Below are 24,045 nucleotides of genomic sequence, written 5' to 3'. Positions count from 1 at the left end.
GCAGTAATGAAAGATATGCTATCTTTCTGTTTTTGTCTTATCAGTATTCTACTAAGCCTTCAAAACTCCATCTCAAAGCTCCCACAATGGTGCCACTTTGGACAATCTTCCTTGTTCTCACATCTTGATGCTCCTGGCTCTTAGACATAAGTATAGTTATTTGCATATTTATCTAATACCCTCTAAAACTTCAGAGCAAACCCCAGAAGACAGATTTTTCTTATCTCTCCTTTAGTTCTTACAGTGCCCATAATGTGTGAGTTACTAAACTATGAGATCAATGAATTTCTAGGGTTAGTTTGTTTCAGTTGACACCACTGCTGTTATGTGGAAAACTATAGAAGAAGAAAGTAGACTTACTCTGGTTGGAAAAGGAGTGACTGACATATTCTTCCAAATATTCTCTCTCTTAGTACTTCTTGCAGCAGTATTATATACCTATGGCTCTGCTCAATCTTGTCTGAAAATTACAACATTCAGTTTCCATGTCACAGTCAAGGAGAGGTCTTTTCTATCACCTCCTCAGTAGTTTACTTGAAGTCTTAATGGTGAACTTATATTTTATACAACTACACTGTCATTCATTGGAAATTTTCACTCCTGATTAATGCTATCATCTTTTGGAAACATTTAGAAACTGATGGGATGGAAGCTAAGTGGGAAGCATAAAAGAATTAGATGTTTTTAACATATATAACTTAGAAATAAAGAATATACAGTTTTCTCCCATACTCTCCTGCCTTTTAAAAGAAAAAGTCTGAAATCTGAGTGAGGGCACTGATATGTTGCATGCATTCAAGAGAAAAGTGACGGGTGATAGATTGGTTTGGGACAGGGTATTCTAATGTATTCTGAAAGGTGTAGGTCTTCACAGTTAAAGGCAGAAGCAAGATTCAGAACACAATAACCCTCCTTATGGAAAAAAGAGATTGATTATTGTTGGAAATTGTTCTTATTAATATGGGAAATTTTCACTTCATTATTTCTTAAAGAAGAGATAGAAAATTGCTTTGGATTTTGATCTGCAGAAGTGCCAAGTTCTTCTTGTGCTGAGAACTATAGCACCTCATGTGATAAAGGCAAAGAATATTCCTAAAACATACAAAAATTTCAGGAAAAACAGAAAAGGGAAGTGAAAGGAAAACAGGGAATGCAATTTGCTTTCAGATCTAATAATTAGGTAGATACAGTTTTTCACCAAGTTCAGTATGCTAAATGCATCTTATTCACATTCTGTCTTTTACTCATTTTCTATCTTCTTATATTTCCCTCCTCCTGCCTTTCTCTAGTTTTCCCTTTATTCCACTACTTCATAGTTTTATTTAACATCTATCAGGATGTAGAATGAGATGTCTCCCATTGTGTACTGTCTAGAAATCCCTGCAGAAACCATGACCCTCCTTCAAAAAGCACCTGGCAATTGTACAACCTTCTAAGGAGACTTGGACTTGAGATCAGCCCTCACCCTAGCCTGTTTAAAGGCAGGTGAACAATCTGAGCCACTTTCATTCAATCAGTTCTCTCTAGAATGAATTAACAGAACTTTAAGTATTTTGGAGGGATAGGGTGTGGGAATTATCATTTAGTGGCCTAGTAGAGAGTACCTGTAAGCCTGTATCTTTAAGATAATTGTTGATAGAGATAATTACTCATGGGATTCAAAAGAAGAGAAGTATGGTGTCTCATTCCTCATGTGACTGCTCTTGAACTCTACTTTCTCATCTTCTCTATGTTAATATGAAAAGAGAAGAGAATTTATGGAGAACCAAGAAAGGGCTCAGGAGTGATTTGGGTTTATTGTCACTGGATTGCTTAGAGTGGTTATGATGCATGAATTTCAAGTGAGTTAGTTGGAAGATTGCTGACTTTGGACAATTTTCTTAGTAGGGTGCATTTAGGGTGAGGGACCAGCAGCAGAGGCTGTAAAGGATACTACAAAGGGCAGAATTGTGGGATAAATGGGAGACTCAAGCCAGGGCATTTCTGCTGAAAAACACACTAGTGTATCCCACAGGAGAGACGCACTTGTCACTCAGAAGAAATTCAAGTCCAGTGCCTGTCAGCAATGAGAAGTCTATCACAGTACCTCATAAGGCAGTGCTGTCAGAAATTGTTCTATTTCTCCTAACCATTTATCTTATTCTGACAGAGAAAGGAATGGAGAGCCAGTAGAAAGAAGGGAAAGAAACACTTTAAGGAACTGACCACATCAACTTTCCTGCTATGTCTTTTGAGCCACAAAAGGAAGAGAGGAAAATCTTAAATATTTGGCATATGAAATGGGGCTGAAACTTGAGTGAAAAGATCTTGGTGAAAATCAGAATGACTAGAATGCATGGAATGTGTCCAGAAAGATTCTAATGGGATGGAAACTCAGTGAAGCATGATTGGAAAGAGCTACTGGAGAAATCTAGAGCCATTTTGTATGTTTGCATCCTAACTATTTTAGACTTTGCCATTGCAGAGCACTAGCAGTGTCTATCTCATCACTGTGAAAGTTAGCTCACAGAACGTGGTGACTTTCATAAAGCATCCTGAGGATGTAGTCTTCTTGATGGGATTGTTATGAATGGTAACCAAACTTTTGGATTCCAATAATGACCCATGGTTCTAAAGTAATTGTCTTAATTGCAATCCTAGCTTCTCTTATTTGTCACAAGTTTTGTAGGAACTTCTCAATGATAGTGATAGATTTTCTTTTGCTTTTCCATTAAATGAAAAAAAGAAACTTTGACAAATTGGCTTTTTAGATATTGACTCATCTAAAGGGTCAGTTTTTATTTATTTATTTTTTAGAAAGAGACCCATTATACTCAAGCATGCATTAAAAATCTATAAAACTAGAACAAGCTTGTGAAGAGATACAGCCATTAGAACCATCTCAGACACAGAGGGAATTGATATGTAATTAGCAGCTGCCTTCATGGACAACTTTGCACTTCAGGATCTTCAGAAAATTGTCAACCTTATTTGTATCCCTGCGTAGGCAGTAGAGCAGGTTATAAAATCCAACAAGACGAGAGTCTTTGTCACCCTCCTGCAATGATGAAAGTCCAAACCAGGCAGCAAAGATGTCATCGTTTACAGCTCCAGGTTCGACCTAGTCACCAAAAAGATAGTCACTTATTATTCATACTATTAGTATTTTTTTTTATTGCTGTTTCTTCTAATTGCTGAATTATGATCTGGGCATGATATAGGAATGGAAAACATAAGCCAAAGACATGGAGTTTTGTGTATCAGGATCAAGGTGTCATAAATCTAAAAGTAGGCCATATGCATAATTTTTCTGGCATAAGAGAGACCACAGATCAATTATGTTCTTATAGGAGTAGATAGGTGGAAAAGCAGGAAGTTGTTGTTAGAAAATAGACACGATTTTGACCAAGGGACAATGGAAGAGCTCCTATCTGTTGTCTTACTTGAATGACTTTTACATTTCCCAAATTTTGTTCCTAGCATGTCCTCTGCACTTTATTTCTTCTGATAGTTCGCCATTTATTTTTCCTTCCTTTGAACTGAATCCATTCTTCAGAGAATGTATGTACTGAAGTCTTAGTAACAATGAGGGCTGCACCTGATGCTTTAAGATGCAGATAATCTAATGGTGAGTGTGGTGAAGAATTGCTGAAGTAGTCAGGGAGTCTTTCATTTAAATCATGAAATGTTCCTTCCAAATTTCTATGAAGAATACCTGTTTTCTTTTTTAGTTCTCTGGGGTGGGAGGTAGTGGGAAAAGGCTGGTGCTGCAAAGACCCCTCAGTGGTGAGGACTGTGTGCTAGGGCATGACTAGTATTACAAAAAGAACCGCCAAACAGCTTGGGAAAGGGGGCAGTGTGTACCTCTGGTCTTTATTAGCCTTTGCAAACTGGGAATCACCAGAGATCTTAGAGAAAACGAACTATATCAGTACCTTTAAGGATGTCTGAGTTAGAGAGCCAACTAGGTACCAGTCTGAGATAATTGTAGACCTTGATTTGCAGAGCATCTTTTATAGAGTTAGCACATTTTTAATATATCGGATTACCTATCAGAATTAAAGTGTATGTGTTTTGTCTAACTTTATGCTTTTTATTTTTAATGAAAAGTTCTTTTGAGAAAATTTTTGAGAAAATTGAGAAAATTTACTGTGCAGATAGTAATGATGTTAACATGATTAATAAAGAATTGGGAAGAGAAAAGGAACAGAAAAATAAAGTATTATAGAAGAAATTAGCTACATCAGGAAGTAGGCTTAAAATAATAAAGAAAATTACTTGAAGAAATGGTGTTAATTGCACAGGTTGCTGGATTAAGTTTAGGATGAAATATTTTTCTAGATATTATGAAATTAGTAAAATTCCAGAAAAGACACACTCTTCCTTTTGTGATATCTAGTATTTTGAGACAACATTGAAGCTATGGCCTCTTCTTTTCAGTCTTTCCTTGGTGATGGGGCAGGGTGGGCACTCCAGTCCAGTGTGATTTTGATTTTCTCCTTTCTCCCTCCCACTCTAATCCTCTGGTGTGAGTAGAATGGAGAAAGACTCTCACCAGCATTTCGATGCATGTATACTGAGATACTTTGAAAAGAGCATTTATCTTGCAGATTCTATTCTCTGGTTTTCTTTCTCTGGAAAATATTTTACCCCATTCCCAGGGAAAGGGAAGACTTTGATGGATTTGTGGACAGTGTAGGAAAGGCTACACTTGTGAAATTCAGAAAGCTATTAGTAAGGTTGATGTACATCAGGATCTAACACTATGGATGACTAAGGCATGACCTAGTCATCTACATGATGGGATGCCTAAATTTGTTCTAGCAAAATGAGGCACTTCAACGCCATTTCCCATCACACAGGTTGCCTTTTTCATTGATGAGAAAATCAAAGAAGTATCAAAGATTGCTCACCTGTTTGATTATCTTCTCCATGCCCTCTCGAAGTTGATGGGTTTTATGCCCAATCTCTTGGACTCTTCTAATCATAACCTCTGGGAATTCTTTCATATCCATCACTGTGGTGGTCAGGTGCTGCAGAGGGTCTTCCCAGGAGTTCAATAAGCCTCGGACCGTATTCAGAAGTGTTCCAGACTGATCAACCATATTGAGCAATCATATTTAAGGAAGTAAAATATAGCAGGGTTGGTAACATGTAGCTTTTGTGCAGAAGTTGAACTAAAATATCTTTTTGTTATTCCTATGTGTATGTAAAAATTTTCTGTAGATAATACAATTTTTAAAGATGCAAAATGTAAGCTATTGTTAAAAGTTACAAAACTGGCTTATTTAAAGAACTGACTATATTTTGGGAGGTATATATATACACAAACATACATTTATAGATATCATGTACATGATGTTTACTTTGAACTGTGCTTAGACTGGTTGTGGCAGGAATTCAGAAGGGAGAGATTAAAATAATAAAAATTAGAGCTGTTTGGACATGCAGATTTTGCTGTTATCAGAACAGAGACTAGAGTTGCTTCTACAAGAAACATAATATTTTATAAGACCTGCTTGATGGGGTATGTTTTAATTAAGATGTAGCATGAAGCAGAAGAGTCAGGAAAGAATGAAGAAGTAAGTGTTAGAGAAGTAGAAGTAGAACTGGAAGAGTCTTGAAAATCTAGACAAGAGGGCTCAAATCATTCAGTGATCAGGGATGTAATATGCTGTCAGTGGAGGAGCATTACATAACTGCATTTGCATTTCTTACATCTGTCATGTGTGGATATTTACTCATGCATGTCCAACTCACCTGAAACATTTGTACAGAACGATATATACAATCCTAGGTATGAAGCATTGGGTGAAATATCTTCTGCATGCACAATTGATAGTTCTGCTGCAGGCTTACTTAGTATTTGTTTTTACTTGTAATTTATCAGGTACATAATGTAAATTTTCTTAGATTGCATTCTTTTCCTCTATTTTTCTCTGCACATGTGATTACTATACTTATTATAGTGACTAATAATTTATAGTACAGCAACCCTAGAATGCTGCTTCAATTGCTTTGGTGAAAAGCCTGGGCTTAAGACATACCTCAGTATTTAGGGCTTGGTCCTTGTCTGCTGGAGTAGGAATGGAAGAAGTGTGGCAACTGATGATGGTCCTGGAAATGAACTCTTGGCCAGTAGCATATGTTTGTTCCTAGAAATTATAGAGAAAATTCAAGTAGTCTAAGCTTGAGAATTGAGTAAACTAATCCATTACCAGAATGTTAGTACAGTTGGTATATGTATAATTTCCTCAAAAAAGAACTGCATAAAATTGAAACTAAGGAATTAACAAAGTAGTACATTTGCCTAAATTTTTTTTGCTATTAGTTTGTAATCTCATTTTTTTCATCTAACTTTTCAAATCTTTGAACTTCTTCTCTTCTTTACTATTCCTGTATTGTCACAACCTTCCTTTCATCCTTCTTACTGTTGGCTATTTTAAAAGCAAACACTAAATACTACCAAACTACAAACCATCAAGTGTTTTAAATACCAAATGCCAAAGTACATAAGATCTATCCATTTAATCTCTTATGTCTTGTGTGTCCAACTGATATGCTTCTTTTAATCAGACATTATAAAATTACAATTTTTCTTTCAATTACCTCTGAATACACATAGCTGTACCTCACCAAGTTTATCATGAATTCAAAATACTATATTACTGGTTGTAGCAAAATAAATCAAAAGTAACAGAGTATAACTTTTAGGAAATATTAAGAAGTGAAAAGATTAAAAACTGAAAAAAATAGTAAACTTTATGATTTGAAACTAATATTTAGCAAAATTTGTGAAAATTTAAAAGGATTACTAGGAAGATGTGGAAGATAAAGGATGGCCAGTCAAAAATGAGAAATAAAGGAAAAACTAGTGATTGAAAAGAATTTTATGAATATATATTTATTGCAAATATTGAGTTACGTTCTCTGGAGGCCCAATGATATACTGAAGCCTAATCTTTTCTAGGCTCCTTGACTTACCTAGAAGACATAACATATAACTTTCAAAGTACCTTCATTAGGAAGAGAGAACCTGTTTCCAACTGTAAACCAGCCTTTGTGCAGTAACTAGCAATTCACATACTGGATATCTTGAAAGAATCATTTCTAGCATTTTGGGGTTTCTGAAAAGCCATTTTTTTTGTTTGTTTTTTTCCCATCCTGACATGGCTTCAGTTCAGCCTAATTTTATTCCATCCACCAATTCAGTGCAATGCAATTCTCATTAATTGAATATCTACAGTATGCCAAATACAGATTGCCCAGGGAGACTGGCTTTTGAGAACAAAAAAATCAATGCTTTTCTTTTTACCTAAAAGAGGCTTAACACAAGGTGTTTAAATTTTTAACACAAATAGAAATAAGATGAATTAAAGAAAATTTATAAAAATCATTGCATTCTTTAAGAATCTTTGAGCTTTCAGAATATTGGTGCTTTCTCCTTTTTCCACCTTTTATTACCTGATGCCTTCTTTTACTTATTAAGGTATATTATTTACAATTTGTTTCATGAGATTTACTTTATTAAATTGCATACAGTCCTATCATTGGCATGAAGGCTTCTTTTGGGAAAAGCAATGAGTGAGATACTTACAAAGTCCCTGAATGTGTCTTCAGCAACATTACTGATGTAGTCAGACAGGGCGACTGCACGGGTGAACAGGTTCCAGAGGCTCAAGTGGCAGTTCGCAGCCCCACCTGCACAGGCAGGGCTGGCAGCCACATTCTTGCAGAGAAGGAGGTTTAACACCAGCAGCAGCAGGAGTGATCCTGTGTAAACAAAAACACAACCCACTTTGAGATGATCTATTCTGCCGAGGTTATCAGATGTAATTCTGCTGTGGGAAACTTTCTCCCTCAGCACTGTCCTTTTCTATAGGAATTGCTAGTATAGCTGGGGTGGGAGAAGAAGCAACAACTTCCATTGTGTAAATTTAGATATATAATTATATTTATACATATATGTAGTTTGAGAAGTGGGTGACTGTCTGCATTTCTATATTGCTTCCAGAGGACTCTATACTTTGCAAACATTTTGAGCTTGAATTTAATTCCGAAGCAGGGTGTTTAAGTCATTCTCAAGATAATCTAATGTCTTGGGCGTCTCTGCAGATTTTTGGTGGTCAGAGTTTATAATTTTTTAAGTCAATGTCCAATATTTGCATTTCTGGCTCTAATGTGACAAAGACAGTGCAGTTCATTGGTGCGTTTTATCTTCATGGCTGATAAGAATAAACTCGTGAATGCTTGATTGCTAACATGGATTATGAAAAGAATCCTATCCTAAAAATAATGCTGGAGGCTTGGTGGCTAACTCACCATTATAATCCCACACATTTGTCTGAAATTTTGCCAAACCATTCAGATTTTTTCTTTCAAAATTTGGGCTTTGCAATGCTCCTGTGAATAGACTGGGCCTTCTTAGTAATCACTAAATCATATTGATGAAATAGAAGGTTTAGGGAGGTTAAATGACTCCCCCCACCTTATTAGCAGGTGGGGAGGCAGAACACCAACACCATGGTCTTTGTCCTCACCTTGTCACATTATATACACCTGTGAGCCCTCACTTTGCATGTGTATCAGGGACCACATCATTATTCCTGAGACTCAGTGTTTGTAGAGGTTGTTACCATTACTTTTAAAGAACAACACTCTGCCTTAATTATATGGTAACAGAGGACCTAGGTAACTTGATTTTATCCCGTTTTCCTACTCTATCAAATACCCACATTAAAAATCTTAACAAGGATCAGTGGTGGTTGTATCATCACTTTGCTGTCTCAGCAGATGGACAGATACCTATCATTAACATATCAATAATTTATACTCTCAAAGGAAAGAAACAGCACATAGGTGCCAAATTAATATCACTCTTTAACATAGTGACATAATTCCAAGAACTTCTGATATAAACATGTGTTTCTCAGTTCCATAGAATCTTTGACAGATGTAATGGAAATGTCTAAGATATAATAATGCAATGTTAAAGACTAATGTGTGAAAAAAAACCCCTAACTCCAAGTATCCCAAGTAAGTATAAATATACTTAAAAGTTATTTGGTGTATAATGTAACTAAACAACTTTTTTACCTGAAAAGTTAAAATAATCTTGTGAGATAACTCATAGTACTGATCTTTAATTTTTCAAAAACACAATGCTTCTAAACTTTTTTTATTGTATATTATAGTGGTATAATGTAGTTGAATGGATGTTTTGTCTACATGTATAAAAGAATTGTGCCTTGAAAATAGAGAATGTAGAATAGTACTCTAGGAAAGTCTTAACTGGATATTCTTTAACACTGAGAACATTTACCTATGTGTTTATTATCTGTGGGATTTTCATAGTCTAAGATGAGGTAAAATAGATAAATGTTTTTATTTTTCATTTCATAAAACATATTGTGTGGTTGTTAGCAATTTATTTTATTAATAATAGTCACCAAGAGCTGGTGCAGTGGTCCTAGTCTAGAGCGCCTGCCTTGCAAGTGTGATGCCCTGAATTCAAATCCCATTACCACCAAAAAAAAAAAAATATATATATATATATAGCCAAGAAAGTACAGGCTATCAGTTAACATTCACCTATTTTTTCTCATGAAATGTCATTTGGCTTGAACCAAATTGACAAAGCAGTATGAGGTACATATCTGCTATCCTTGTCAGCATTATGACTTCAGAATTTTAAGTTTCAACAGGTTGATTCAAATGGTGCAGTTCATGTAAGAGATCTGTTAACTTTTTTCTTCTGATGTATGACAGTTTGGACATATAAACTCTTGAGGTCTTATTCTAGTACAGTTCTTGATCTCAGAATCATTAGTCTTTTAGTTGGGTTATTTCATGTTCTGGGAGCTGTCCTTGAAGAATGCATTGGAGGATATTTAGTAGCCTCCCTGGTTTCTACCCATTGGACAACAGTATTATCTTCCCCTTTCCTGCCTTACCTCAATTAAGACAACGCAAAATGTCTCTGGGAGAAGACAATCCCCTATTCAAGAACGGCTGATCTATTCCATTGTGCCCTTGTACAGTTGCTTTCCAGAATAATGATTAGAAGGTTCTTATAAACCATGTAAGCATTGTCATTAGCTAAAATTTCACATTAGTTTCCCCCTATCACTGGATTGTCTACAAAGCCAGTGAGCAGCTGCACATACCTTTCCATGATGAGTGCTTGCTGTCCATGGTGGTGGTCATTGTAGGAACACACTTCACCAGAGGAGACCTGGGAGTTGGACAACTTTCTCTCTTGAAGTTGTTGGTTTATAAACCTTTGACACCTTCATGAATATATTTAATCAGACCTTGTCCTCCCCTTTCTAGTAACCCATTTACATCATTAAGATTACCCACATAATTTCAAACATCAAATGTTATTTCATTTCTTATTCATATTCAGGAAGACATACTGGCCAGAAATGAAGTATTTTGATTAATTAGAGCAAAAGGAAATGAGAAAACTGATGAAGGTGAGATTGTTAAACTAGTTTGGGTTAGAAGATGTACAAAACCATAGAAGCCATTTACTTATAAGTTTACATTTTCTGTGGTTTCTTGAACATATAGCATTATATTTCACATAAAATGGTCTCACGTGTTACCAGTTGTAAAATTTCTAATTCAAGATTGCTAAGAGAAATGAGTTTTAAAAATTTATGCACTATATACCAGAAGATACAGAATAAGTTCCTATTATGCTCTGAGTGAATCTCCCTGCTTTTCTTGCTTTTACATATTCTGTTTAGTCCATTTTAAAATGACATGTCTGTATCATACTTTGTTTTTTAAAATGTATTCTTCCTTTATCTCTATTATTTCCTTTGTTTTCAACATATATATATATATATAAACTGTGTATAAACATATATATATATACACACACATATATATAAAGTAGTAAGCTTATCTCTTTTGCTTATATGAAGTTGTATCATTATCCCCAGTTCACAGTTTAAGAAACAGAGGTTCAGAAACAGTAAATATAAGTATATGGAAGAAATAATTCTTCTATAGTCAATTTAGAGGCAGGAAGAATATTGTTTCAAGAGGACTTTAGAGGGATGTGAGGAAAGCTAGGAAATGAAGCGTTTGTACCTGTTGATGTTTACCCATGTATAACATGAAGAAGATATCAAACCTGACTCTAGAGAATTTATTTTGAAGAAACAATACCAGTTTTTTTAGGGCAAACATATACATTGTACACACTTATATTTACAAAGATCCTAATACAGGATGTAATAAACCCCAATTCTGGTCAATTATTTCTAATCTTTCCTATTGGTGGATAAACTGTTACTAACTAATTTACCACCAATCTACCTTGTTGACCTTAGCTTGCTCTGGGGCAAGATGACAAAAACAGTCATTTTCCTTTGGCTCAGAAGTTCCATTACCTCTTAGAGAATTCCTAAATGAAATGATTATGATGAATAAGAATGAATCATTGATGACTTTCTCTAATTTTAAGTCCATGCATCTAAAGCAGCTGTGACCTTTAGTTTCAAATTTACTGTCTTTGGTAGAAGACTAAGAGATGAGGGAATTTAAAAAGTAATCTCTTCCCCTGTCATTTGCTTTTTCTGAAACTGTTAGTGCCAACATGTGCTTTAACAATTATCTAAGTGCTGATATGGAGACTTAGAAATCTTAATAAAGAATAATGTGTCTGACATAGCATTTTTTCTCATTGTCTTAGCTTAAGCAAAGCTAGATTTTGAATCTTAAGCATCAAATGTGATGACTGATAAGCTCTATCATTCTAAAAGTGGGATTGGGATTGTATAGACTTATGGTGGGTATCCATTTTTCTCCCTAGACAAGGAAAGTCTGAATTATTAAGACAGCAAAGCTGTATAGTAGAGAAGTTAATGTAGTCCTACATTATCTTTTCCCTGCAGAAACTTACGTGCAAGAAAATGTACTGTAATGATTGACAGTGATGGAGGGAGGGGCAAGATGGTGGATCAGAAGCATCTACCATTTTGACTCTGAGATTGAGAGTCAGGTTACACAAGAAAGACTATGTTCTGAAGACAGAAAGAGAAGGAAAGCATTGGGATCACAAAAGAGATTGCAAACATCAGAAAAGCACAAAGAAATCTAGGCAACAGAGAAAAGTGGCAAACAGTTCCAAGCCCATCCTTGGCTCTCTGGGAGGCAGAGGGCAAGCTGAAGACCCAATCACAAGGTCAGTCAGAGGGACCTGACAACAAACTGGAAATTCTAGCTGCAAGATAAGCCCACACCTCCTTAAATCCAATGAAGGGATTTGGAAGACAGTGACTGCTCTGCTCTAAAAGGCTAGCCTTTGTGAAGAAAGATATTTTGTCACTCCCCTCATCTCACAGTGACACAGCAAGATGACTTCTTGAGAAAGGGTTGGTTAAAACTATTGGTTGAGACTGAGACACTCTGGGGGCTTGAAAACAAGGAATATCATGGCTCAGAGAATAGAGGCATACCTTATCAAAGTGTGTTGGTGAGAGATGGCATTGAAAGATGGTCAAGGAGAAGGAGACAGTGTTACTTGGTCCTCCAGAGAAGCAAGTGGGATCCACTGCAGTGAAGGCATACTGGTTGCAGGCCACACGTTCCCTTATAAAGACCAAGTCCAGTCACCTCAGGGTCACATGAAAACAAATAACCAGCATGGTATTCAGCCTCCAGGCCTTATCCTCAGGCAATCTGTGTTGGTTTCTAGGTGGGGCATAAGCTTTTTGGACACCTTTTACCAGAAAACATTCTTCTTACCTCATATTATAGTTAGGTCATTAGACATCCAGAATGAGGAAAGTATATTGAAGGGTGCAAGACAGAAGTACGAAATCACCTTGAAAGGCAAACCCATCAGAGGAGTAGCAGATTTCTCAACAGAACTTTAAAAGCAAAGAGGACATGGAATAATATATTTCAATCTCTGAAAGAAAATAACTGCCAGCCTTGGTTACTGTACCTTGAAAAAATATCCTTCATAATCGAAGGAGAAATAAGAACCTTTCATTATAAACAGAAACTAAAGCAATTCATGATCACTACACCTGCACTGCAAAAGATACTTAAAAGAATTGTGTATTTCAACAATAATTTTGCATGTTAATAGTCTCAGTTCTCTGAAAGAGACACAAGAGAATTTGAGTAAAAAAACAAGTCCTGACTATCTGTTGCTTATGAGGAATGCATCTCACTGGCAAAGACAAACAGCCTTACCATGAAAGGATGGAAAAAATTTTCCAAGCAAATATGGCCTAAAAGAAAGCAGGAGTAACTATACTCATATTTTGCAAAGCAGACTTCAAACCAAAATTAGTTAAAAGGGGCAAAGAAGGTCACATAATATTGATAAAGGGCAAAATTTATCAGGAGGATATAATAATAGTAAACATAAGCACACTCAATTTCTTAAAGCAAACACTACTGGACATCAAATCACAGATAGACCCCCAAAATAATAATAATGGGTGACTTTAATATATTACTCTCATCAAAAGACAGGTTACGCAGACAAAAAGCACTTCTATGCTGTTGGGGGGCATATAAATTAGTGCAGCCATCTGTGGATCATGTCTGTAAACCTAGTTACTTGGGAGTCAGAGACCAGAAGGACCAAGGTTTGAGGCCAGCCAGGGAAAATAGTTCAGGAGGTCCTATCTTGAAAATACTCAACACAAAAAAGGGTTGGGGGAGTAACACATAACTAGAGTGCCTGCCTAACAAGCATGAGGCCCTAAGTTCAAACCCTAGTACCACTAAAAAAAAATCTAAAAGATGAATTATTATGTAATCCTGCTATACCACTGTTAGGCATATATCTGAAGGATATTAGTCAGCATAAAATAGAGATACTTGCACATCCATATAGTAGGACTATTTGCAACAGCCCAACTCTGGAGTTAGCTGGTGTGTCTGTTAACTAGTGAATGAATAAAGAAAATGTGATATCTATCTATCTATCTATCTATCTGTCTGTCTGTCTATCTATCTATCCATTTGTCTATCTACCTACATACCTACCTATATTTAACCATAAAGTGGAATGAAATTATGTCATATGTAGGAAAATATGTACACTGGAAATCCTCATGTTAAGTGAAATACGTCAGACTGCAAAAGACACATATTTCATATTTATCTCTTATATATATATAATCTATACCTAAAGAAAAACAAATGACAAGTGTGTCAAAGGCAGGAATTTTTGGAGGTGGGAACCAGCAGACAGGGGAAAATGAAAGGAGAAGGTGAAAGGGGTGAACATGATCAAAGTACTTCATTCATGTGTATCAAAATAGAGTTCTGAAACCTGTTAAATTGTTTTAAAGAGAAAGATGGATGGGGATAAATTTGATCAAAGTCCATTATATACATGTATGGAAATATCACAATGAATTCCATGTGACAATCAATATATACTCCTTACAAAAGGAAAAATGAAGAACTGACAAGTGACAACTTAATCTTAAATTTTGAAGTGTTGCCACTTTTGTGGATAACCTGAGAAAACCAGAGTTGTGCTTATTCAGTAGAGGCCAATTGATTTATTTGACCGCAAAGAAGTTACGTGTTTCACTGTAAAATTTATTGTGTGTTTCCTTGCTGCCTCAGAGCCCCTTATGTCCTGTGGATGGGATAGTGCAATATCTAAATAATGCAAAAGGCATATTTTATGTGAAAAGTAACAGTTGTCCTATTTTTCTATCTACTATACATATCATCACTTTCCCCTTAATATTTGTATGTTCCCTTTTGTGGATCTTATACTTTATCAAACTGTGCCTTACATTAGAACAATGAAAAAGTTCACTAAGGAAGGACTAACCTGTTTTCATTGGAAAACTTCACTTGTTTGCCATTTTGATTTAATTCCTTGTGATAAAACTGAGAGTTGATAACTAATTTCTGTCAAGCAGCTAAATAAATAGCTGAAATGACACTAAAGTTCTTATGGTATTTTTAGTCTGTGAATCTTACACTAAAGGGTTCTTACTTCAAGGATTAAGTGACATCTAATTGGCTTTCCTTCCTAGTTAGGAACAGAACTTGTATTTTATTTATATCTTCTTTTATTTATCTATCTTCAAGTTTGAAGTAATTTTTATTTTCTTCTGTCATTTATGACACAACATGCATATATCGTCTCCTTGAGGACCTTTGCCAATGTGTAAAGATATTTTTGAGTATCATGACTGGAGTATTACTGGAATCTGGTGGTAGAGGCCAGATGTGCTATTAAACATCCTACAACACAGAGGGCCAACCTTGATACAAAATATTCTGCTACCCAGATATCAGTGATATCTCTGCTGAGAAAACCTGATTCACAAGGTGATAAGATATGTGAAGGTATAAAAACCATGACATTAAGCAAATCATTGAAACTTGCTAGCGAAATACATCTATTGGTAAGTAAAAGTGCTTAAAATATAGTATTTTGTGATATTGTATATCATCAACAATGGAGATAAAACTTTCTGTCATCTTTTCTCATCCAATAATAGGATATAAAACATAATGCATAGATTTAAATCAATGCCAGGGGAATTATCCAAGATACAAAACCAGCATTAAATATGTGTTTATATATGGCCTCCTTAATGAAAGTCCCACCAAGACCAAATGATGTTACCATGGGGGTCATGTCTCTAATATGTGTGTATTTGTAGGACATTTATTAACCAACTATAACAGTCAACGTCTTATTTTATTCAGAATATTTAACACTTTGTTTGCATGTTAGCAGATTCCAGAGCTAAAAGCATAAAAATTGTTTGATAGATTTTGAAGGCCCATACAATTGTTCATGAAATCATTAACAACTTTTACCTATCAAATCCCTTGATGATCCAAACAATGATGATAGAGTGGAAGCCTTTATTTTTAGTACTCAAATCAGAATTCTGAAACATGCACACTTATGTATTGATGTTATCAATGGTACTGGAACATTTTAACTTTAAATACTGCACTGTGTGTACAGTACTTAAATACTGTACACACTTTAAATTCTTCACCATGTTCCCTGGAGTTGGGGCAATTGAAATGTATGTGGGTTTGCTCTGAATTATTTAGGTAATCCTAATAATCTCACACCACATAACAAAAAATTACTACATGCAAATGTACTTTATTTTCTCAACAGTCATTTAAAATTTTTAGATATACCTTTAAAAATGCAAGTAGTATTTCCATTATATGAGGTTATTCTAACAATACAACACAAAGTAAAAATTCCATAAAAATGATGCTTTTGGAGATAAGTTATTCTTCAGGAAGCACATGGATACAAAAATGGAAATGAAAAACTTCTAATGATTTTAAATGATATCAAACATTTAAATATTATATACCTATGTATATGATAAGTGTATGTATAAGGTAAAAAGGAAGGTCCAGTTAACATCTTATCATCCAGGCCCATTTCCACCCATTAATCAATACTCCAAAGGTCAAGGAAAAATGCTCACCTGCCAAATATTTGTGTCTTAAAAGAAATTCATTAAAAGCAGCATATACCTCCTGTTTGGCCAATTTTTAATGAATATATTTGCATTTAATAATGGAATACCACCTTTAGAGCTTTCCTGGTCATTTCCTCTCTCTTTATCCTAAGTAGCCAGATTTCCAAGGTTAAGACCAAAGGCTTTGTGAAAATGTCAGGGGTTTGCCCTGTTAAAAAAAGTTCCAGAAACTCAAAACTCTTGAAATGTAGTTTATTGCAAGGTTATTTCAAGCAGGGCAAGCCTTACCATCCTAAACATAAAAGCAAAAATGTTGTTTTGTGGCATTACGAAAAACTTTATTACATGTATTCTCTCCTGAAACAGATGCAAGGACAATATTAAAGCTATTTGGTTTCATTGCAACTGAAAATTACAAGTTTATATCTTAAGCCTAATATTTTTAGGCTTAAGATTAAATTAATTAAGATTAAGATTAATTTTGTGAGAGAAAACTCCAAAATTTTGAAGAAATATGCTTATTCATCTGAACAAATTATATGCCGCTGTTTGTTATATAGATATATATGTACACCATTGCACAAGGTGAAGAGATTTGTGTTATATTATTACCTCCATTTCTGGCTTATTGGGGTTGTACCTAGAGGATTATGGCAAAGAGTTGCTTTAGTCAGTTTTTGATCACTGTGAAAAAATACCTAGAAAGACAATGTAAGGAAGGAAGAATGTTTCAGACTGTGGGTAGTCAGCAGGCTCCATTGTTGTAGTCCTGGGGAGGCAGAACATCATGGTGGAGAGGGCATGACAAAGCACAACTGGTCACCACATGACAGAGCGGAAGCAATGAGAGTCCAAGGAAAGGAGTTCAACAAGGACTAGCACCGAAGAGCATTTCCCAGTGACCAACTTCCTCCAACTTGGCCCTGCCCTGAAATTCTCCAATAATTCAGCCAAATTGTGAATTAATCAATGGTTTCAACCATTGTGGAAGGAAGAGACCTCATGTTCCGATCACTTCCCCAAAGCTCCACATATGAACATTGTGCCAGGGACCAAGCCTTTAACAAGTGAATCTTTGGGAGGACATTTCATATTCAAACAATAATGAGTACCAGCTTTAATAAATATTTGTCATGGTCCATCATCCAGGCCTGGAATCCTGCCAAGGCCAATCCAGCCATTGTCCAACCATCTGCCCACCATGGACCCTGGCAAAGTGAGTGAGTTTCAGGCCTTAGTAAAAATGCATCAGCAGGATCTGAGCATACTGCACACTGAGGAGATTGCTTCCTGAGGTAGTGGGTGGAGAGCACTGGGGGAAGAGTAAAGTCCCACCTGCTACTCATAAAGCTAAATCTGAGGAAGACTTCAGGGAATAAAAGACAGTAACAAGACATGGGAAAACATAAAGACAGATGAGCCTTCAAGTGAGGAAAGTGATGTATAAATGGATGATGAAGGTGTAATTGAAGTAGGCACTGATGCCCCCAAGAAATGGGAGATGAAAATGTAGAGATAACTGAAGAGATGATGGATCAAGCAAATGAAAAGAAAGAGACTGGCCTTGAAGTCTTAAATGGTGGTGAATTACAGAAAGACATTTACTTGTTCACAGATATCATCAAGCTATATCCTTGCTTGGCCAAACTGTATGCCAAGACAGTCAGTGTCTTCAACAAATTATGGAAGCCAAATACTGCTATTTGAGACTGTGACAGAGCCATTGAAATAAATCCTGATTCAGCTGAGCCTCACAAGTGGCGATGGAAAACACACAGATTCTGGACAATGGGAAAAAGGAGCCCATGATCTTCCCCTTGTCTGTAACTTGATTATGATGATAATGCTAGTGCACTGCTGAAAGCAGTCCAACAAGGGCCCAGAAAATTGTTCTTAAAGAAAGAACAGAAAGGATCAAGAAAGCTCGAGAAATGTATTAGAGGGCCCTGAGTGAGGAAGAAGCCAGAGGATAATCAGAATCTCAGTATGGCACTTTCCATAGTGCCATTTCCTAGAATGGTAGTGACATGACTAGGATGTCAAGAATGCCTGGGTCAATGAAATTCTTAGTTGTCTACTAGTTCTTATAGCATGCAGGATCCAAGATATTATTGTGGCCTTCCAGGGTGTGACCCAGAACTCACAAATATGTAAAAATAGCAGAGTAACCCAAAGGTTATGAATCTTATCAGTAACTTTTTAGCCAAATTTGGAGGTCAAGCATAAAGCCTATGTGACAAAGTCCTTGGAGAAGGAAATCAACCTAGGTTGCTTAATGGATGTCACAGTAGTGTATCTTTGACCTTCTCATTAGGAATGGTGAGGTTCTTTGAAGATAAGCCTTACCCCTGTGCAGCGAATACAGCTAAGCATTTCATAATGTTTTGCCATTAAGTAATCATTCAGGTAATGTTTTCCCACAAAGAAATACAAACTTTACATTTAAACCTTGAAAATATTTAAAACAAATTAAAAGGGTGTTGATTCTTCTATTTTCTTTACTAATTATTTTGAGATTTCCCTTTGGATTTTCAGGGAAGGAAGATATGCACAGAAAATTTATTGCCCTATTGTGAGTGAAGTAGAATTTCACTCACACTAAATAAAACATATGCAAATAAACATACACAAATAAAACTCATTTACCTATTTTAAATTTGAGTTGGATATTGGTTAGTAAGGCATTTTTGTTTCTTAAAATGCTTTTTTAAATCTTAAATCTTACAGTGTTGCATTTAAATCTTACAGTTACATTTAAATCTTACAGTGTTGAAGGGTACATTTTTGTTATGTTGCAGTAGAATTGGATTACTTAACTGTGTTCATGTCCAGTATATTACAAGAATATTTCTTTTCCACATAAAGTGAAAAAGAGGTCGCATACATTTCCATTATTCAATATAAATAATACTGTGATGAATATTTTTGGATATGCTTTTATATGAAAGAGTGAAAGACATTCTTTAAATAGGGAACTGAAATTAGAGGTCTAGTGACTGTTGTAACTAAATTTGCTTTACACATAACCTTAAAATATTATAATTACCATCATACATACATTATAATGACAACACAAACTAAATATGCTGAAAAAAAATTGTAGAACAAGCTTAATTAGAGTGCAATGTCAGTGCTTATTCGATCACAAGTAAATTTATCTACTACATTAGATTTGATTAAAAAGAATAGTCACTGTTTAGGAAATGAGTACTAAATTCCCCTAAAATTTTTAGTAGTTGCTCTGGAGATTAAGACATATGCTCATAACTTTGAGAAGATTAGTTAACATTAATAATATTGCATTCTATGTAAAATATAGAAGCTTTGCAACCATACCTGTTCATACGATTTCCTCATCCTTTGTTGTTATGTATGTTCCATGTACATATGTTATACAACTTTCAAAATGTTACCTTTTGCTTTAAACAGTCATATGTATTGTGTAGAATGCATCAGAGAAAATAGTTTTACATATTTCTCATTCTAGTGTTTTCTATTTCTTTTAAGAAACCCATGCTTACCTCCGGTATTGTTTTGCATTAATCCAAAACCTTTTAGCATGTCTCATATTACAGGTTTGCATATGACAAATGGTCTCATTTAAAAAAAATTCAAAATGTATTCACTTTGCTTTATCTTTGAGAGACAGTATTTTAAGCTATACAAGTTTGTATTTGCTGGGTGCTAGTGTCTCATGCCTGTAATCCTAACAATTTGGGAGGCTGAGATTGAAGGGTCAAGGTTCAAGGCCAGCCTGACCAAATAATTCATGAGGCCTGCATCTCCAAAACAAGAACAGCAAACCAGACTGGAGTTGTGGTTTTAGTGAGAGAAGCTGCCCAGAGTTCAAACTCAGTTTCACCAAATAAGTTTGTATTTTTATTTCCAACTTTAGAAGTAAAAGTTTGTGATTTTATTTTTCCTTCAAAACATTGAATATGCCTGTCCAGAATTTTCTGTTATCCACAATTTTATTTTATTGATTCATTTGTTGTTTGTATTTTTATAACCATATTATTGTTGTATAGGGCCACCTTCATTCTCATTTATCTCCTCTATCCCTGTCCTTAGAATAGTTACAACAGGTCAAGTTGTTCCCTTTTTATACTTGAGTACATAATATTTCCAGCATATTCACCCACTTTCACCTTTTCCTTATGTCCTCCCCCATTTACTTCTACCACCCCTCAGAAGGACCTGTTTTACCTTCACTTTTCACAAAAAGACATTTTTATTTGCTTAAGATAGCTGTAAAGGTGATTAATATCTTCTTGGCTCAGTTTTGGGTGGTTGTAAGTTTCGAGAAATCTGTCCATTTCTTCAAGATTTTCAAATTTATTAGAGTATAGGCTCTCAAAGTAATCTCTGATGATTTCCTGGATTTCCATGGTGTTTATTGTTATCTCCTCTTTTGCATTTCTGATTTTACTGTTTTGGGTTTTTTTTCTCCTCGTTTTAGCCAGGGGTCTGTCAATCTTCTTTATTTTTTTAAAGAACTGGCTTTTTGTTTTGTTGATTCTTTGTATATATATATATTTTGGTTTCTATTTCATTGATTTCAGCCCTTATTTTAATTATTTCTTTCCTTCTGCTTGTTTTGGGATTTGCTTTTTCTTGTTTTTCTAGGATTTTGAGCTGTAGTATTAGGTCATTGATTTGAGATCTTTCTGTCCTTTTAATATATGCACTTGTAGCTATAAACTTTCCTCTTAGAACTGCCTTTGCTGTGTCCCATAGGTTCTGGTAGGTCGTGTTTTCATTTTTATTAACTTCCAGGAACCTTTAATTTCCTCTTTTATTTCATCAATGACCCATTCGTCATTGAGCAATGTGTTGTTCAGCTTCCAATTCTTTACATGTTTTTTACTGCTGTTTTTGTTGTTGATTTCTAGATTTAATGCATTGTGGTCAGATAGAATGCATGGGATTATTTCTATTTTCTTATATTTGTTGAGGCTTGCTTTGTGCCCTAAGATATAATCAATTTTTGAGAAGGTTCCATGAGCTGCTGAGAAGAATGTGTATTGTGCAGAAGTTGGATGAAATATTCTGTAGACATAAGCTAGGTCCATTTGATCTATGGTGTGGTTTAGTTCCAGAATTTCTTTATTGATTTTTTGTTTGGATGACCTATCTATTGGTGATAGGGGAGCATTAAGGTCTCCCATTATCACTGTGTTGGAGTTTATATATAACACAAAAAGAAATTGAAGCAGCAATAAAGAGTCCCCCAAAAAAGAAAAGTCCAGGACCCAATGGATTCACTGCTGATTTCTATCAGACATTTAAAGAAGAACTAATAGCAACTCTCCTTAAACTGTTCCATGAAATAAAAAGGTAAGGAACACTGCCTTATTCATTCTATGAAGCCAATATAACTCTCATCCCCAAACCAGAAAAAGACACCTCTAAAAAAGGAGAATTGTAGGCCAATTTCCTTAATGAATATTGATGCAAAAATCCTTAATAAAATGATGGCAAACCGAATCCAACAACATATCAGAAAGATCATACACCATGACCAAGTCAACTTCATCCCAGGGATGCAGGGGTGGTTCTACATACTGAAATCTATAAATGTAATACAGCACATCAATAGAAACAAAGACAAAAACCACTTAATCATCTCAATAGATGCAGAAAAAGCCTTCAACAAGATCCAACACCACTTCATTATAAAAGCGCTAAGAGAACTAAGAATAGAAGGAATGTACCTCAACATTGTAAAGGCTATTTATGACAAACCTACAGCCAACATCATACTTAATGATGAAAAACTGAAACCATTCCCCCTAAAATCAGGAATGAGACAAGAGTGCCCACTATCCCCACTCCTATTCAACAAAGTACTGGAATTCCTAGCCAGAGCAATTAGGCAAGAAGAAGGAATAAAAGGAATAAAAATAGGTAAAGAAACTGTCAAAATATCCTTATTTGCAGATGATATGATCCTATACCTTAAAGACCCAAAAACTCTTAGACACCATAAACAGCTACAGTAAGGTGGTAGGATACAAAATCAACCTACAAAAATCATTAGCTTTTCTATACACCAACAACTAACAAACTGAGAAGGAATATATAGAAACAATTCCATTCACAATAGCGCCCCCCCCTCCAAAATTAAATACCTAGCAGTAAATTTAACAAAAGATGTGAATGAACTCTACAAGGAGAATTACAAACTCCTGAAGAAAGAGGTCGAGGAAGATTACAAAAGATGGAAAGATCTCCTGTGCTCATGGATCAGTAGAATCAACATAGTAAAAATGGCTATACTACTGAAAGCAATCTACATGTTTAATGCAATTCCCATTAAAATTCCAATGACTTTCATCACAGAGATTGGAAAACCTACTCTAAAGTTCATTTGGAAACACAAGAGATCACGAATAGCCAAGGCTATGCTCAGCAAAAAAAGGAATGCTGGAGGTATCACAATACCCTACTTCAAAGTATATTACAAAGCAATAGCAATAAAAACAGCATGGTACTGGCATAAAAACCAACATGAAGACCAGTGGAACAGAATAGAAGATCCAGATATGAATCCACACAACTATACCCACCTCATTTTTGACAAAGTTGCCAAAAACATACGATGGAGAAAAGACAGCCTCTTCACAAATTTTGCTGGGAAAAGTAGCTATCCATCTGCAAGAAACTGAAACTAGATCCGTGTCTATCACCCTGTACTAGTATCAACTCAAAATGCATCAAGGACCTAAATATCAGACCTGAAACTCTGAAGTTACTAAAGGTAGGAGCAGGAAACACTCTGGATATAATAGGTACAGGCAAGGACTTCCTCAATGCAACCCCAGCAGCCCAGCAACTAAGAGAAAGGATGGATAAATGGGACTTCATAAAATTAAAAAGCTTTGCACAACAAAACAAATGGTCTCTAAACTGAAGAGACCACCACAGAGTGGGAGAAAATATTTGCCAGCTATACATCAGACAAGGGACTGATAACCAGAATATACAGGGAACTTAAGAAACTAAACTCTCCTAAAATCAATGAACCAATTAAAAAATGGGCAACTGAACTTAATAGAACTTTTTCAAAAGAAGAAATTCAAATGGCCAAAAAACAAATGAAAAAATGCTCACCATCTCTAGCCATAAAGGAAATGCAAATCAAAACCACACTAAGATTCCACCTCACCCCTGTTAGAATAGCCATCATCAAAAACACCACCAACAACATGTGTTGGTGAGGATGTGGGGAAAAAGGAACCCTAATCCATTGCTGGTGGGAATGCAAGCTGGTGCAACCACTCCGGAAAAAATTTGGAGACTCCTTAAAAATCTAAACATAGAAATGCCATATGATCCAGCAATCCCACTCCTGGGGATATACCCAAAGAAATACAACACAGATTACTCCAGAGGCACCTGCACACCCATGTTTATTGTGGTGCTAATTCACAATAGCCAAATTATGGAAACAACCAAGATCCCCCACTACTGATGAGTGGATCAAGAAAATGTGGTACTTGTACACAATGGAATTTTACCCAGCCATGAAGAAGAATGAAATCTTATCATTTGCAGGTAAATGGATGGAACTACAGAATATAATTCTGAGTGAGATCAG

The 24,045-nt window shown here is 35.5% G+C and overlaps 1 protein-coding gene and 1 pseudogene across 2 annotated transcripts; one reads left to right on the top strand and one right to left on the bottom strand.

The window, feature by feature from the left end:
• Nucleotides 1-2,738: 2,738 nt before the first annotated feature.
• LOC109680235 (prolactin-like) lies at nt 2,739-12,599 on the bottom strand. Of its 2 annotated transcripts, none has more exons than XM_074082793.1 (6): nt 12,453-12,599; nt 10,146-10,268; nt 7,577-7,752; nt 6,027-6,134; nt 4,893-5,072; nt 2,739-3,100 (listed from the first exon to the last, which is right to left on the bottom strand). In XM_074082793.1, exons 2-6 carry the CDS (start codon nt 10,183-10,185, stop codon nt 2,909-2,911), a joined length of 696 nt encoding a protein of 231 aa, XP_073938894.1. In that variant the 5' UTR covers nt 10,186-10,268; nt 12,453-12,599; the 3' UTR covers nt 2,739-2,908. The 2 variants fall into 2 exon arrangements, with proteins under 2 accessions (XP_073938894.1, XP_020010746.2); XM_020155157.2 differs by having other exon boundaries at nt 10,146-10,213; nt 12,453-12,577.
• Nucleotides 12,600-17,646: 5,047 nt separating this feature from the next.
• Nucleotides 17,647-18,671, top strand: LOC109680234 (putative protein FAM10A4; annotated as a pseudogene).
• Nucleotides 18,672-24,045: the final 5,374 nt, after the last annotated feature.

The sequence above is a fragment of the Castor canadensis genome, chromosome 8 (genome assembly GCF_047511655.1).
Source record: "Castor canadensis chromosome 8, mCasCan1.hap1v2, whole genome shotgun sequence".
Taxonomy (NCBI): Eukaryota; Metazoa; Chordata; class Mammalia; order Rodentia; family Castoridae; genus Castor; species Castor canadensis.
This window is presented reverse-complemented; position numbering and strand designations above follow the sequence as displayed.

Bases quoted from the DNA above. Each gene is read 5' to 3' on its own strand.
- LOC109680235 (XM_074082793.1), bottom strand. From the start codon at position 10,185: ATGACCACCACCATGGACAGCAAGCACTCATCATGGAAAG. The intron at 6,135-7,576 runs GTAAGTATCTCA...TATAATTTCTAG, and splicing joins AAGACACATTCAGGGACTTT to GAACAAACATATGCTACTGG. The intron at 3,101-4,892 runs GTGAGCAATCTT...TTTGGTGACTAG, and splicing joins TGGAGAAGATAATCAAACAG to GTCGAACCTGGAGCTGTAAA.